The 16,966-nt window shown below is 41.5% G+C and overlaps 1 protein-coding gene across 1 annotated transcript in view; it reads right to left on the bottom strand.

The window, feature by feature from the left end:
• LOC126251312 (nucleoporin Nup188) overlaps positions 1-16,966 on the bottom strand; it is a 255,349-nt gene that overhangs the window by 212,276 nt on the left and 26,107 nt on the right. Inside the window, exon 2 of the mRNA XM_049951637.1 lies at positions 10,580-10,787. Coding sequence (XP_049807594.1) covers positions 10,580-10,787 — 208 coding nt within the window. The remainder of the gene's footprint in view (positions 1-10,579; positions 10,788-16,966) is intronic.

A 16,966-nucleotide genomic window follows, 5' to 3' on the forward strand; every position in this document is an offset into this window, starting at 1 on the left:
TGACATCTTGATAATTGTTGTCCACTAAGGATTTTCATCTGTGGTGGTCTCACCTCCATAGACAAGAGCCTCACTTTTTTTCCACAATCTGGCAGCTAGATGACTGGTTGGTACCTCTGTATGGCAACGAAAAGCAGCTATGGTGTGTTGGGAAGCACCCTTGTCCATGGTATGGCAATGGGCTTCATCCCACTGGTTGATTATAATCGTCCCACTCGTTGACCATAATCATCTGCAATTGACTGGTACAAATGGGACTGTTGTGATGGTTGACATCTTGAGGCATAATATGTGTAAAACACTTATCTTCTTTCTTTGCAGTAGCGCACAATGTCTCTCATATACAAAGAAAACATGCCAGCTTGTTGTCCTCCATCCTCATGCTGGATTGTCCTTTGATGGCTGCAGCTAATGATCAATAAACCTCTTCTTCAACATTCTCCATTATCTCTTGATGTATGAGATCTATATTCATAGCTGCTATCTCTTATGTGCCCATTCTGACAACTCTGGCTGCGATAAAATGCTATAGCTCTTCTCTTACTATCAGGGTAGTCTTCCACAATTGGCATAGTACCCACATTTGGGAATTGGAATCTCTTTCATTGGATTATTTTCTTTGGATTCTGTGACATTTAGATTCATAATGTTGCACTGAGCCAAAATATTCTGTATGTAAAACGGTGTCATTTCACCATGACAGTGGGCTCTCTTCTTCAACTGTTGTTCTGCTAAGTAGATTTACTGTTGATTGTCACTAAATGTTTTCTTCACTTCGGCTTGGGATTTGTCTCAGCTATTGAGTTTCACTTTGTTGTTCTCAAACCACTGCTGGGCTGTGCTTTCCAAGTAATAATATACATTTGCTAAACATATCATGTCTCCCAAATTTTGTATATGATGACTAAGTCAAATCCTTTCAGCGATTTCATCAGGTCACGAGCAGTGACTCTGAAAATCACTGAAAAAACACTGCATCACGTGCAGTTGACTCACTGTTGACTTGAAATCCACAAGTCTCCTGAATATACGGACCTTTGGAATGATGTACTGCTTGTATTCCGGTTCCTGTCTGTAGAGGTGACAGCTTTTACGTTGCCTTATTGAAGCCATGCAGATGCAGATGTTTTAAAGTACCCTATGTCTCCATCAAACAACATAATCAAACTCAAGTCTAAATCAGAAAGCAGGGTTGTCAATAGAGTATAACAGGACTGAAAGCATGTTTATTACTGACACCAACAGCACAGAACTAAACTCCTGGATGAAGAGTGCTGCTGTTTACACAAAAATTGAATATTCCAGAACATACAAACTTTATGATCATGAGAAATTTCAAGAATCTTCCAGAAATGACAATTACTAAACAACAAATATTTGTTGGTGATACTAACCACTGTGTGCAGCACATAAAGTGATAACACTCACACCAATCAGCACCTGCCTTCTTTGGGATTCGTATTACAACATTCTTCTTTAAATCTGGATGTATTTCACCTGACTCATGTACCTTGTATACCAAATGGAATAGTTTTGTCATCATGGGTTGACCTGTCCCCCACCCCACAGGAATTTAATAACCTTGAGGGAATGTCTTCTACACTAGGAGTCTTATTTTGCTTTAGGTCTTACAGTGTTTTGTTACATTCCTCACACATTATCATATTTCCCATCTCATCTTCACCTAACTCCTCTTCCCTTTCCACCATATTCTCTTGCGTATCTTCCTTGTGTACAGTCCTTCTATTGATCCCTCCCATCTTTTGGCTTTTCCCTCTGTGCTTAATACCAGCTTGCCATCTGAGCTCTCGATATTCACAGTCCTGTTTTCTTTTTTTGTTTTTCTTTTCTTTTTTTTCCCCCCTCCAGAGGTTTCCTTATTTTCTTATAGATGACGTCTCTCTTTTCTACAGTGCTAGATGCACTTCTAGAGCCTTGCATTTTGCCTCTAACCATTCCTGTTCTGCCCTTCTTGTCAATCTCAACATTTTAGACATTGTGTTTTTTGCCCAACTCATTTGTAGCGTTTTTAAGTTTTCTCCTTTCATCAAGCAAACTAAATATCTTGGGAGTTACACATGGAGTCATACTGGGCTTTGATTTTTTAGTCAATACGATTCTCTGCTATTTCACTATTTCCGCTCTTAAAGCTACCCATTCATCCTCTATTGTATTCCTATCCCCTGTTTCACTGAATGACTGTTTAAGGCTTGCATTGAAAGTCCCAAAAACCAGTGATTCGTTCAGTTTATCCATCTGAATTATTTCATGTTTCTCCAATTTTTTTTTCCAGTTTTAATCTGCAATTCTTAAGCAATAAATTATGGTCTAGCTCTAAAATGTTTTAGAGTTTAAAATGTTGTTTCTAAACTCTTGTGCAGAAAGGTGTGAGGTATACTGCTGCTTCCATTTTCAATGAACTGCCACTTGAATTCAAAAATCTTAGCAGTAATCCATGTGCTTTCAAATCAAAACTGAAGAGTTTCCTCATTGGTCACTCCTTCTATTCTGTTGAGGAGTTCCTTGAAATATTAAGCTGATTCCTGTTATATTGTTGATTGTGTTTACTTAAACTTATGGATTGACTTTTTTTGGGTTCATAAACATTTTATTTTTATCTGTCATTACATTTATGTTGTAATTTCATGTACTGACATATTCCATGACCTTTGAGATTTGCTCCTCAATCTGTCCTACGGAATTTGATGTATAAATAAAATAAATAAGCCTCTGCCTTATTATTACATAATCTATTCGAAACCTTTAATTGTCTCTAGGTCTCTTTTGTGTTCGTAACTTTCTTTCATGATACTTAAACAGAGTGCTTCAAATGATTTACATTCATAAGCACCAGGTAGTTTACCCTTTCATTCATTTCACCAAGCCAATGTTCTCCAACTACTTTCCAAGTCTTCAATTATAAAACTGTCCCCGAAACTACTGAAAAGGTTGCTGTCCCTCTTCAGAAGCTATAAGTTACTCTGGCTTCACAACAGATACCCTTCTAATGTGGTTGCACCTATGATATATAGCTATCTGTATAGTTGAAGCTCACAGGCCATCTCAGAATGACATGGCCATGATGCAATAGGGAATACCATTTTTGTAGTTGCATTACAATATTAATGGGACACACAGCATGGACACATCTAATCTACATGAACACTCTGCAACTCACACTTAAGTGCCTGAACCACTTTCACACATTTTCTCTGCCGTTACATGCCTGAAGAGCATGCAGGAAAAACAAACTCGAAAATATTTCTGTGTGAGTTCTTCCGATTTTTTTTTTTTTTTTTTTTTTTAATTTTATGATGATGATCTATTCTCCCTGTGCACATATGCATCAACAAAGTATTGTTAAATTGAAACTTCATGAAAATATCTTTCCACAATGAGAAACAGCTTTGTTTTAATTATTGCCACCCAAACTAACGTACCAGATCTGTGGTAATCTCTCCTCTATTTATCTGCCCTTCTTTGAACTTTCTGGGTGTCCTCTGTCACTCCTACCTGTTAAGGACCCCATATTGCACAGCAATACTCTAGAAAAGGATGGATAATTATAGCACAGGTAGTCTCTTTAGGGGACTGTTCGTAATTTTTCATTATTTAGGGACAACTCCCAATTTTTGCACCATACAGATATCTTGTCTAAATTATTGCAATTGGTTTTTATCTTATGATAACATTGCTAGACTGTGAATAACAGCATCATCAGCAAGATGTCTGCTCAGATATTCTCCTAAATCATTTATACAGACTACAAACAGTAGAGGGATTATATCACTTCCTTGGGGAATGTCCGATATCACTTCTGTTTAACTCTATGACTTTCCACCAATTACTACAAACTGGGACTTTTCTGACAGGAGATCATGAATCCAGTCACACAAGTGAGACAATAACCCATAGGCATGCATTTACATTAGAAGTCACTTGTGAGTAACACTATCAAAATCCTTGTGGAAATGTAGAAATATGGAATGAATCTGAGATTCCCTTTTGATGGCATTCATTACTGCATGAGAATAAAAAGAGTCAGTTGTGTTGTATATGAATGTTATTTTCTGAATCCATGCTAACTGTGTGTCAACAGATTATTTTCTTCAAATATTTCTTTACTTTTGAACACCGTACAGGTTCCAAAATCCTACTGCAGATGGACAACAGAGTTACGAGTTAGTAATTCAATGGATTACGCCTATTCCCTTTCTCGAGTGTTGGTGTGGCCTGTGCAACTTTCCAGTCTTCAGGTATGAATCTTCCAGTGAGTGAGTGGTTGTATATGATGGCTAAATATGAAGCTCAGCATACTCTGAAAGGAATCTGATTGGCATACAATCTGAACCAGAAGACTTGCTTTTAGTAAGTAATTTACACTGCTTCGCTACACCTAAGATACCTATTTTTACGTTACTCATGTTGTCAGCAGTTTTTAATTCAAATTCTGGAACATTCACATCACCTTCTTTGATGAAGGAATTTCAGAAAAATGTATTTGGTAACCCTGCTTTAACGGCACTGCCATCAGTAACGTTACCATCACTATTGCACAGTGAAGGTATCTTGCCACTGGTGTACTTTACCTACAACTAGAATCTTTTTGGATTCCCTGCCACATTTTGAGAGTGAGTTCCATTATGGAAACCATTAAAAGTACCTTGCATTGAAGTCTAAGCTAAATTCTGACCTTCCATAAAACTCCACTAATTAGGGAATTTTGCCTTCTTTTAAATTTGGCATGTGTTTTTCATTGCTTCTGCAAAAGCGTTATGACCTTTCTTGTGTACCATGGTGAGTCAGTTCTCGTTAATTTTTTGGTACAAATTCTAACTATTTCTTTGAATTTAAGCCACATCTAGTCTACACTTACATAGATGGTTTGGAAGGAATGGAGACTGTCCCTCAGGAAGGTCATGTGAATTTTTATCTGCTTTTTTTATGGAAATATTTTGTGTTTATTTTTGGTGGTTTGAGTGTCATGGTATCCACCCTGGCCACAATGACCTTGTGGTCATAGTCCCTGTATCCACCCTAATACTCCCTGCAGGTTGAGTCAGGAGGAAGGGTATATGTTTTGAGGGGTGATAGAATTAGTGATACTGAACAAAAAACTTCATACGGACATGTGCCCCATTCTAAATGGTTCCTGCGATGAACACATTTAACATCACTTTTGCACATTTTTCTCGAGTAACTCAAAACCATGCCCTCCAGACAAAACTTGTCACAGTACAAATTTAAGCTACAGTATAAATATCCTACAAAACAGACCTTATTACTTTTTTCTCTAGGACTAATTGTGTGTGTGTGTGTGTGTGTGTGTGTGTGTGTGTGTGTGTGAAAATACTTAAATCTCACATGATGTATACGCACTGTAGCTTAGGTACTTTTTGCAAGCCAATTTGAGTCAGTTTCCCAACTTGACAGACCACAGATGCCCTATAGCAAATTGTTGGCTTCAACTTCCCCTAGACTACTGTGGTATGTTGTAAGCAACGATAACATTTGAATAACAGAAAATAAATAACAATGTACATTAAATGTGTTCTATCTCAGAAACCATTTGTAATAGGGCATATGTCCATATGAAGTTTTTTGTTCAGAATCACTAACACAATCACCCCTCAAAGTATGTCCCGGTTCTCCTAATTCACCCTGTATTTGCTTAGGATTGTTTCTGCAATAAGGCCAAAGAGCTTTTCACAGTCATTTAAACTGTGAGTGGGCTCATGAATTAATTGTTCAAATTTATTTTCAGAGAAAGCATTTAGCACAATCTTTAACAATGTTTTATGCCTGGTTACCAACACGTATTTTCGTCAACATATCAAATGTAGATTGAAATCACCACCAACTATAATTGTATGAGTAGGATAGCTATTTGAGATCATACTCAAATTTTCTTCAAATCTTTCAGCAACTGTGTAATCTGAGTCAGGGGATTAGTATAAGGAATCAATTATCAATTTATTCCAGTTCTCAAGAATTACCTCTACCCATACTAACTAAATGTAACTGCATAGATAAAAAAAATCTACTCACCAAGTGGTGTCTGGAAAACACGTGTGAAGTTTACAAGCTTTAAGAGCCAGCGTCTCCTCCTCCTGGCAGAAGGGTTGAAGGGGAAGGAAGAGGAGTGACAGGAAACGACTGGTGAATTTTAGGAAAAGGGGTAGAGTTAGCAAAAGTCGTCCAGAACATCAGGTCAGGAAAGACTTACCGGATGTGAACTGGGATTCTGGGGAACTTTTCCCAATCTACCCCTTGTCCCGAATCTAACCAATCCTTTTCCTTCACCCCTCTTCTTTCCCCTTCAACCCTTCTGCCATAAGGAGGACACTGGCTCTGAACGCTTGCAAACTTTAATATCTTTTATATGTGTGTTCTCCTGCTGCCACTTGGTGAGCAGATTTTTTACCTATCCAATTACATCATATTTTCACTACAAGATGGACTACTTCTACAAGGATAGGCTGAAACGTAGTGCACAGGTTTGTACAATATGACTTAATGACCTTGAGAAATGCTTCCCCCTCTATACGCATGCACAGTTTGAATGTCTTGCGTTCATCCACAGTATATTGAGTAGTGGAAGTGTGGCGATGGATTCTAGTGCTATGTTATCATGACTTAAACGGCATGCTGTTATTGAACTTTTAACTGTTGAAAAAGTGACTGCTAGTGATGAAGATGATGTTTGGTTTGTCGGGCGCTCAACTGCACGGTCATCAGTGCCCGTATCAAGTCCCAATTTTTACACAGTTCAATTATTTACACAGTCCAATGGATCCATTGTCATGAATGACTATGATGATGATAATACAAACACCCAGTCCCCGGGCAAAGAAAATCCACAACCTGGCTGGGAATCGAACCCGGGATCCTGTGATCCACTGGCAGCAACACTAGCCACTAGACCACGAGCTGCAGACAACTGCTAGTGAGATTCGTCATCATTTAAGGGCTGTTTTTTGTGATGATGCTCTTGATGGGTCTACAGTAAATTGATGGATAATAACAATTCATGGTTGCGAGCCCAGAAAAGCCATAATTGTTGATGAAACATGTGGCAGACATCCAATCCTTGTCACAAGCAATGAACATCACAAACTCATCGATGATTTGATTCCAAATGAGCAGACAATCACTCAAAAGCTAATTGCAAACCATATTGGAATATCTAAGGAATGTGTCAGCCTTATTATTAAATAATTAGGATACTGTCAAATCTGTGCACAATGGGTACCCCGGTGTCTCACAGATGAAACCAAGCAGCGCTGACGGGAATGCTGTGAGCAACTCTTGCAGTGCTACTGTAATGAAGGAGGCAACTTCCTTTTGAGTACTGCGATGGGGACTGAGTCATGGGTCCTTCATTACGACCCAGGAGAAAAAGAAAGAGTGCTGAATATTGACATCAGTCTTCTCTTAATTGTTTTTGTTCATGTTATACAAGAAAGTGTACCTTACTTTTCAGTCTATTCTCATAACAGCAACAAACATGCCACCATCAACTGTATCTAATCTATCCTTTCTGAACACTGTTAGGTCCTTTGTCATTGTTCTTAATGTAATAAAACCAATAGGGATTAGATTATATTGAATACAGTTTAAGTCTATAGTCCCCCAACCATGTGCCATGAACCTTGCCAAGATGGGGTGTGTTAGTTGCCTCTGATACAGATAACTGTACTGTAGGTGCAATAACAATGAAGGGGTATCTATGGAGAAGCCAGATTAACCCATGGTTACCAAGGAGAACAGCTACCTTTTTCAGTAATTGTATGCAAAACTTTCTGGATGACTGACTGATAGGGCCTTGTATCATTAGTCAACATGGCCTTGCTGTCCTGGTACTGCAGGCAGCTGACAGCAAGAGGAAACTACAGCTGATGGCATTCTCTTGGGTAAAATATTCCAGAGGTAAAATAGACCCCATTCAGTTCTTGGGTGATGACTACCTAGGATGGTGTAATCACCAGGAAAAATAAAAATGTCTTTCTACAGGTCAGAGCATTAGATTCCTTTATCAGTAGGTAGGTTAGAGAATTTAAAAAGGGAAATATACATGTTGAAGTTAGATATAGTGGGAATTAGTGAAGTGTGACGGCATGAAGAACCACATTTCTAGTCAGGTTAATACAGGGTTATTGACACAAAATCAAATAGGAGTAATGCAAGAGTTGACTTAATAATGAATAAGAAAAAAGGAATATGGGTAAGCTACTATGAACAGCATAGCATACACATTATTGTAGTCAAGATAGACAGGAAGCCAATGCCCACAACAGATGTACAAGTTAATATGCTAATTAGTTACGCCAGTGCAGAGGAGACTGGGCAACTGTATGATGACATTAAGGAAATTATTCTGATGGTTGAGGGAAATGTATAGGTTAAAGTCAGATATAGTGGGAATTAGTAAAGTTCAATGGCACAAGGAACAAGACTTCTTTCAAAATGTGGTGCTACAGAAGAATGCTGAAGATCAGATGTATCGATCACATAACTAATGAGGAGGTACTATAAGTAATGAGGAGGTACTGAATAGAATTGGGGAGACGAGGAATTTGCGGCACAACTTTACTAGAAGAAGGGATCAATTGGTAGGACATGTTCTGAGGCATCAAGGGATAACCAATTTAGTATTGGAGGGCAGCATGGAGGATAGAAGTCGTAGAGGGAGACCAAGAGAGGAATACATTAAGCAAATTCCGAAGGATGTAGATTGGAGTACTTATTCAGGGATGAAGAGGCTTGCACAGGATGGGGTAGCATGGAGACTCTGGGCTGAAGACCACAAGAACAAGGAAGATGAAAAGTTAATTGTGGTGAGTGACTGGAATTCGGTAGTATGAAAAGGAAAAGACAGAAAAATAGTAGGAAAATATAGAATCCAGGAATGAAATGAAAGATGGAGCTGCCTGCTAAAATATTGCATAGATCATAATTTAATCACCACTCACAATTGGTCTAAGAGTAATGAAAGAAGGAAGTATACATGGCAGAGACCTGGAGGCACTGAGAGATTTCAGATTGGTTACAAAACGGCAAAACAAATATTTTGAAAACACATTTTAAATCCGCAAGACACTTCTGGTGACAGATTTGAACTCTATACACAATTTGTAAGATATGAACTGCAGGTAAAAACTGAAGATACTGCAAAAGACAGGAAATTATGGGGATAAGACCTGGACAAAATGAAGGAACCAGTCGACAGTGAGAATTGTGAGAATATCAGAGGGTGCAGTAGGCAATGTTGGACCGAAATGGGGGAAGGAATACAACAAAAGACAAATGAGTAGCTTCGAGAGAAGATATAGGCAAGGCAGCAGAGAATCTCGCAGATAAAAAGACACAATCCAGTAGAAATCCCTGGACACAAGAGGAGATACTGAATATAATTGTCAAAAGGAGAAAATACAAAAATGAAGTAGCTGAACGGGAATATAAATATGAGATTGACAGAAACTGCAAAATGGCTATGAAGTAATGGTTAGTGGACAAATGCACGGCTTTAGAGCCACGCATAACCATGAGAATGAAAGACATTACCTTTAGAGAAATTGAAGATCTTTGGAGAAAAGAGAAGCAGCTGCACGAGTATCAATGGTTGAGATGGTAAACCTTTACTAACCAAAGAGGGAAACCTGGACAGTGGAAGGAATATACTGAGGCTTTATACAAGAAAAACAAACTGGAGGACAATGTTATGCAAGAGAAGAGGAAGTAGGCGAGGATGAGGTGTAGGGGGTTTAAATGGACGTAGAGTGCTTGAAAGGAGGATATAAGATGAACATCAACAAAATCGGGTGATGCTGAGGGGATTAGATTAGGAAATGAGACACTTAAAGTAGTAAAGGAGTTTTGCTATTTAGGGAGTAAAATAACTGATGATGGTCGAAGTAGAGAGGATATGAAATGTAGACTGGCAATGGCAAGGAAATCGTTTATGAAGAAGAGAAATTTGTTAACATCTAGTATAGATTTAAGTGTGAGGAAGTCGTTTCTGAAAGTATTTGTATGGAGTGTAGCCATGTATGGAAGTGAAACATGGACGATAACCAGTTTGGACAAGAAGAGAATAGAAGCTTTCGAAATGTGGTGCTACAGAAGAATGCTAAAGATAAGGTGGGTAGATCACGTAACTAATGAGGAGGTATTGAATAGGATTGGGAAGAAGAGAAGTTTGTGGCACAACTTGACTAGAAGAAGGGATCGGTTGGTAGGACATGTTTTGAGGCATCAAGGGATCACAAATTTAGCATTGGATGGCAGCGTGGAGGGTAAAAATCATAGAGGGAGACCAAGAGATCAGTACACTAAGCAGATTCAGAAGGATGTAGGTTGCAGTAGGTACTGGGAGATGAAGAAGCTTGCACAGGATAGAGTAGCATGGAGAGCTGCATCAAACCAGTCTCAGGACTGAAGACCACAACAACAACAGAGTGCAGTAGTTATATAGAGATGAAGAGGCTTGCACAAAATACTCCCTAGTTTGCCTACTAGACTTAATAAAGTACTACATGCAGCCATAATGTTTTTTTCTGTAAACATAAAAAAGTCTTACCAGAAAACTTCCTAATGTGGTAACAAACTTAAAGACTGGAGCAGAAAGTTTTGATTTTAGGAGATCATCAGATGGTTCTTTTGCCCTCTTATAGTAATTCAAACCATTTTTTAAAAGAGGCTGGGCTTTATCAAGCTCATCATCAACAGCATCACTAGAAATGTCATAAATAGAACCAGATAACAAGGTCCATAATGACTTGCAGTACCTGCAACAGAAATATTGCACTTGTCACTTGTATACTGTCTATTGTCTACAAATACAGAAAAGAATGAATCACTTTCAATGATAAACACACACATAAATGTACGAGGACTCCACTACCTAGCTGTATATGGAAATTATTGAGAGCAGTATAAAGGCCTATAACAAACAAAAGACAAAATTTATTGATACACATCACAAGAAACATCATCTTATGATCATAGAAATTGTAGGATGGAAGTAACCAACAAAAATAAAAAGACAAAACCACTCATCTGCAAATAATAGGGCACCATTAAGAATGGTGTATTCTGGTGTTATATTAAGGCAGTTTTCTGATTTATTACACGTTGTCTAATCACTGTCCATCATCATCCACAGCTGAGTGATTGTCTTTCATCATTTTACTTTGTTCATTTGTTGATACTGCTGTAGGTTTGTGTGAACCATACTAATGTTTTTCAAATTACTCTGATCTGCATGCAGTTTCTGTAATGTCACATGATGGAATTGGCTTATTCTTGCACAGGTCACATTTGACCACCAAAAAATATGTTTATTAATATTACTTGAATTCAGTTGAAATGTTAGATTTGTAATGCTGCTTGTAACAAAATCTTTGGAGCTGGTGGGAAAAAAACTTGTAAGATTTGGACATCATGAACTGGTCACAATGTAAAGATATGTTTCTATGATGGAGACAAGTTATGTAAGTACTATTACAAATTTCCTTTGTAATACAGACAGCCTCAAGATGGTGCAATATAGACTGAAATGGATTGCCGAATAATAGATAAAAAAAAGTGTAGCTGATGTATATACAATGAAGTTCTGCAAAATTAATAAACTACAAACTAGTCTTGGTCAAAATTTGTAACAAGGTTACATCCCACCCAATGAAAATAAAGCATAGTTTGACTTAGCCATAAGCCAAAAACCTGCAACGTTCACTTTGTGTTAACATACCTCTGCAATGCCTAGGCAACGTTATTATCATCACCGTTTGTGGCACACTGTTCCTGTGTATAAGTCTTTGAAAGCAATGGACATTGACCTTGCTGGCCAATTCAATAAACAACACACAAGAATGACAGAAGGGCAACAAACACTAAAATGGACAAAATCGGACAAAAAAACCACAGAGACACAAGAAACATGTAGAAGACATCAGCAGATTACCATGGCTGGCTGACCATGAGAATAAAAAGGAGAAGCCAGCCACTCTGCAATACATTAAAACCTCCACCCTAAAAGCACTAGGGTGGAGGACACAGAGGGACAAAGGACATGCACTGAAACATAGATCAAAAGATAAAACCCACCATCATGAATAAAACGTAAAACTAAAACTGCTATTGAGGCATTGTTGCCCAACACCAAAGGTAGGGTTCTGGGAAAGTTAAAATTTCACCGTAGAGCGGCTAAAAGTGGGCAGTCCAGCAAGAGGTGGATGACCGTCATTTGTGAGGCACAGCAACACCGAGGTGGGTCCTCGCGACGAAGGAGGTAACTATGTGTTAGCTATGTATGGCCAATGCGGAGCCAGCAGAGGAAAACTGATTCCCTGTGAGAGGACCACATGGAAGACTTCCACACAATCGTAGTCTCCTTAATGACACACAGTTTCCTGTGTGTACTGTTATGCCATTCCATCACCCAAAGCCATAAAACCCTGCAGCATAAGACAGAAGGCAGGTCAGTTTCGGAGATGCCCATCTCCAGAAGCGGATTCTGCGTAGCCTGTTTGGCCAGCCTGTCAGTAAGTTCGTTGCCTTGGATTCCGACGTGTCCTGGTGTCCACACAAACACCACTGAACGACGGGACCATTCCAGGGCATAGATGGACTCCTGAATAGACGCTACCAACAGATGGTGAGGGTAGCACTGGTTCTACGTCTACATCTACATGATTACTCTGCAATTCACATTTAAGTGCTTGGCAGAGGGTTCATCAAACCACAATCATACTATCTCTCTACCATTCCACTCCCGAACAGCGCGCGGGAAAAACGAACACCTAAACCTTTCTGTTTGAGCTCCGATTTATTTTATTTTGATGATCATTCCTATCTATGTAGGTTGATGCTCTCTGCAGTTGATACAGATGGGAGGCGGGGCACAGGGAGTATTGGGATGTGAAGGAGGTCCACAATCCCAACAGGTGATGCTGGAAGTACAGCAGGAAGACATATGGCCGAACTTCCAGCGCTTACAGCACCATATCGGGGGAGGGATATATGGCTTTACATCAGCAGTAGACCATCACCTTCACCTTCTTGGGTAATGTGTCACCCTCGGAGCCCAAGATGAAGGCACCAGTGGCAACCTGATTATCCCTCGGACCCCAGTGGACGTGCCAGATGAAATGGACACCTCGCCGCTCTAAAATGGCATGCAGCTCCTTGTAGGCTGCTCAAGGAGTCAGTACACCAGAGCATGAGCGGATGTGCTCAAGAGCACGAGATGTGGCCGCCAGCTCTGCAGTGAAAACACTGAAGCCACCTGGCAAGCAGTGCTGTTCAATATGTCCTCCATGAGCATACGCAAAGCCTACATGACCATCAGCCATTGAGCCGTCGGTGTAAACCACTTCATGGCCCCAGTACATGTCGAGAACCAAGAGAAAGTGATGGCAGAGAGCCACAGGGTTAACAGAGTCCTTATGGTCATGCAAAAGGTCCAGAAGAATCTGTGGACTAGGTGTACACCATGGAGGTATACGTGAATGGGCCTCAAGGAGAGGTGGTAACAGGAAGGACTCCAGTTCAGACAGAAGGGACCGGACGCGAACCACAATCGTAAGCCCTGACCTGGACCTCAAATGCGGGAGATGAACCGCCGTGGTTGGAAAAAGGAGACGGTAATTCGGATGCACAGGAGAACTACGAACATGTGCAATGTAACTGGTGAGCAGTTTTGCATGCCTAACCTTCAATGGAGGGGCTCCAGACTCCACCAGGACACTGGTCACCAGAATCGTTCTAAAACCTCCCATCGCTAGGCAAATGCCACAGTGGTGCACTGGGTTGAGTAAATGCAACGCTGAGGGCACTGCCAAACCGTAAACCAGACTCCCATAGTCAATGTGGGATTAAACAAGGGCCCTGTAGAGCTGCAGCAGTGTAGAGCGATTTGCACCCAAGCTGGTGTTGCTCAGGCAGCGAAGGGCATTAAGGTGCTGCCAGCACTTCCACTTAAGCTGGCGAAGGTGACTCCACCTGACACTCTATTATAGTCGCTACGGTTCCTGTAATATCCCTTATAGCCAAGGAGGGCACGGGTCCACATTGCCAGGAACCAGGTTTCCTGGAGGGCACTGCAGAAAGCAGGTGTAAAGCTTAAGAGTTGCCATAGTTCAGCCAGGTGGTGGAAAAAACCACTGAAATTCCACTGGAAGATTAAGTGATCGTGACACTGGGAAGGTAGGAAACAGTCAATGAGGCAGTCTACACCTCATGGTCACCTGCTGCCACAAGATGAGTACTGTACGATCGACATCCATTGTGTCTGAGAGCCCAGCGAGGTCTAGGTTCTCAGGAGACACCAGAATCTTCATCTCATCCTCAGACACAGAGCTTGTAGGTAGTGGTGGTGTGGGTGCCACCACAGTGCCTTGGTTCTTGGGGTCTTTTTCTTTTTACGTTTCTCTCGCTGCTCATTAGGTTTGTCCGGCTGGGAGGGCTTCACTGATTCAGTCTCAGAGACTGAGGAGGACCGTGAAGCCCTACAACCAGCTACCTGAAGTTGCTTCAGCCACTGGAGGGTGTCAGCTTTGCCACTGGTAGGAACCAGGGAAGGGAGTGACCCAAGGGATCCCTTCCTGGCGAGAGGAGCCAAAGACGACTTACGCTTCTCTGGCTGAGAAGTGTGGACTGACATCCCAGATGGTTGGGGGAGGGGGGGGGGGTTGCACCTGAAGTAGGTTGTGCAGTAGCAACAGGGAGGGAAGTGCCCCCACCATCAAGGGGGCAGGTGGAGTCTGACAGCTTTGAGAGAGAACTGTACGCAGGGGAACAGAAGATGGTAGAACCATTGTCATAGCGGCAGCATAGGTTGATGTCATATGCACAGGATGTAGCCTCTCATATTTTCTCTTAGCCTCAGTGTAGGTCAGTTGGTCCAAGGTCTTGCATTCCATTATTTTTCTTTCTTTTTGGAGAATCTTGCAGTCTGGTGAGCAAGATGAATGGTGCTCTCCGCAGTTGATACATATGGGAGGCGGGGCACAGGGAGTATTGGGATGTGAAGGAGGTCCACAATCCCAACAGGTGATGCTGGAAGTACAGCGGGAAGACATATGACCGAACTTCCATCGCTTAAAGCACCATATCGGGGGAGGTTGGTTCAAATGGCTCTGAGCACTATGGGACTCAACTGCTGAGGTCATTAGTCCCCTAGAACTTAGAACTAGTTAAACCTAACTAACCTAAGGACATCACAAACATCCATGCCCGAGGCAGGATTCAAACCTGCGACTGTAGCGGTCTTGCGGTTCCAGACTGCAGCACCTTTAACCGCACGGCCACTTCGGCCGGCCTGTTTTGATCAAGACCAATCCTGACCGCATTTTGGACAAGCCCTCCTCCCCAAACTTGTCCTCTACATGCTCCACAAAAAGCTAAGGTTTCATTGACAAGAAAGATTCCCCGTCAACTCTCGTATGTACAAGGTACCAGGGTGAATAAGTTTCGCTGCCATCCTTAGCCTGGCGTCCCCCCCCCCCTCCCCCACTGTGTGGTGGGGGGGACGATTTGCGGTCATATTTCTTAGCATTGAAGTTAGACCTTGATCACTCAGAGACTGCTGGTGTTTGACCAACAGCAAGAGATAACGTACTATGCTTCATGGCGTGTCATCTGCCCTGATGCCACCCACTCCGACCAGGGGCCTTCCCCATTGGTGCCACCCAGCCGCAGCAAAGGCCACCTGGCAGGATGATCATTGCCGGGAGTCCCGATGCCCCAGGGTGACGGGCACCTACTCCTTGGCATACGTCAATGGCGCAGGCATCAGCAAAGCGATCCCTGTGTGGTCAAAGGGCTACAACCAACAGGGTACATGGCGGCCCCACCACAACGGACTGGCTACCGTGCTGGAAGTCAGGCGCAAATGAGCTAAGAAGTTCATTATCGTCGACAGAGCAGAAAGCGATACTGCACCGAGGATGGAGGAAAATGCACGCAGGAGGGTGACCTAGCCCAACAGATGGAGAATGAGCGGAAGTGCAGATCCACGTCGACGAAGGATGAGAGAGGTCTCAGCACATGATGGACACTGTGCACCATGTAAGGCGCCCTACGCCAATTGGCTCGCTCTTCAGGAAAATTTTGAAAAACGGAGACAAACTCTACAGGGGACCATCACATAAAGGCCGAAACGTGTGAGACTCCTTTTAGTCACGTCTTATGACAGGCAGGAATACCTCGGGCCTATTTTGACCCCTGGACCCACAAGGGGGTTGCTTGGAAGACCTGGAGTAAAACAGAGACTTCAGGAATACTAGCTAAGGTCCCATATGGTACTTTGGTTCAAGATAAGCCCTTTGTTTCGTGAACTAGAAGAAAGCAGCAGCTCAACTCTGACATGTACTTGTTTATACGGGAGAGAGTGTCACTGAAATGATACAGGATTTGGGCTGGACATCATTAAAACAAAGGCGTTTTTTGTTGTGAATGAATCTTTCCGCGAAATTCCAATCACCAACTTTCTCCTCAGAATGCAAAAATATTTTGTTGACACCAACCTACATAGGGAGAAACAATCACCACGATAAAATAAGGGAAATCAGAGCTTGTACGGAAAGATATAGGTGTTCGTTCTTTCCGTGCGCTATACGAGATTGGAATAATAGAGAATTGTGAAGGTGGTTTGATGAACCCTCTGCCAGGCACTTAAATGTGATTTACAGAGTAGCCATGTAGAGATGTAGATGTGTTTACTGTACAATCAACATTCACACCACTGAATTCAGAGTTATGGAACATGTTGTTGACAATCAACTAAATACTTATGCATATTCAGCTCACACAACAAACACCACTCCGATATTTTAAACATCATAGCTCTAACACTAAACCAATTGAGGTAACTTATGGCCTGAAATTTGCCACAGAACACAGTGGGGTGACTATACCAACATTTACTAGACTTCAGCAAAGCACGTCATACTGTCAGCTTTGAATA

The sequence above is a fragment of the Schistocerca nitens genome, chromosome 4, assembly GCF_023898315.1.
Source record: "Schistocerca nitens isolate TAMUIC-IGC-003100 chromosome 4, iqSchNite1.1, whole genome shotgun sequence".
In the NCBI taxonomy this organism is placed as follows: domain Eukaryota; kingdom Metazoa; phylum Arthropoda; class Insecta; order Orthoptera; family Acrididae; genus Schistocerca; species Schistocerca nitens.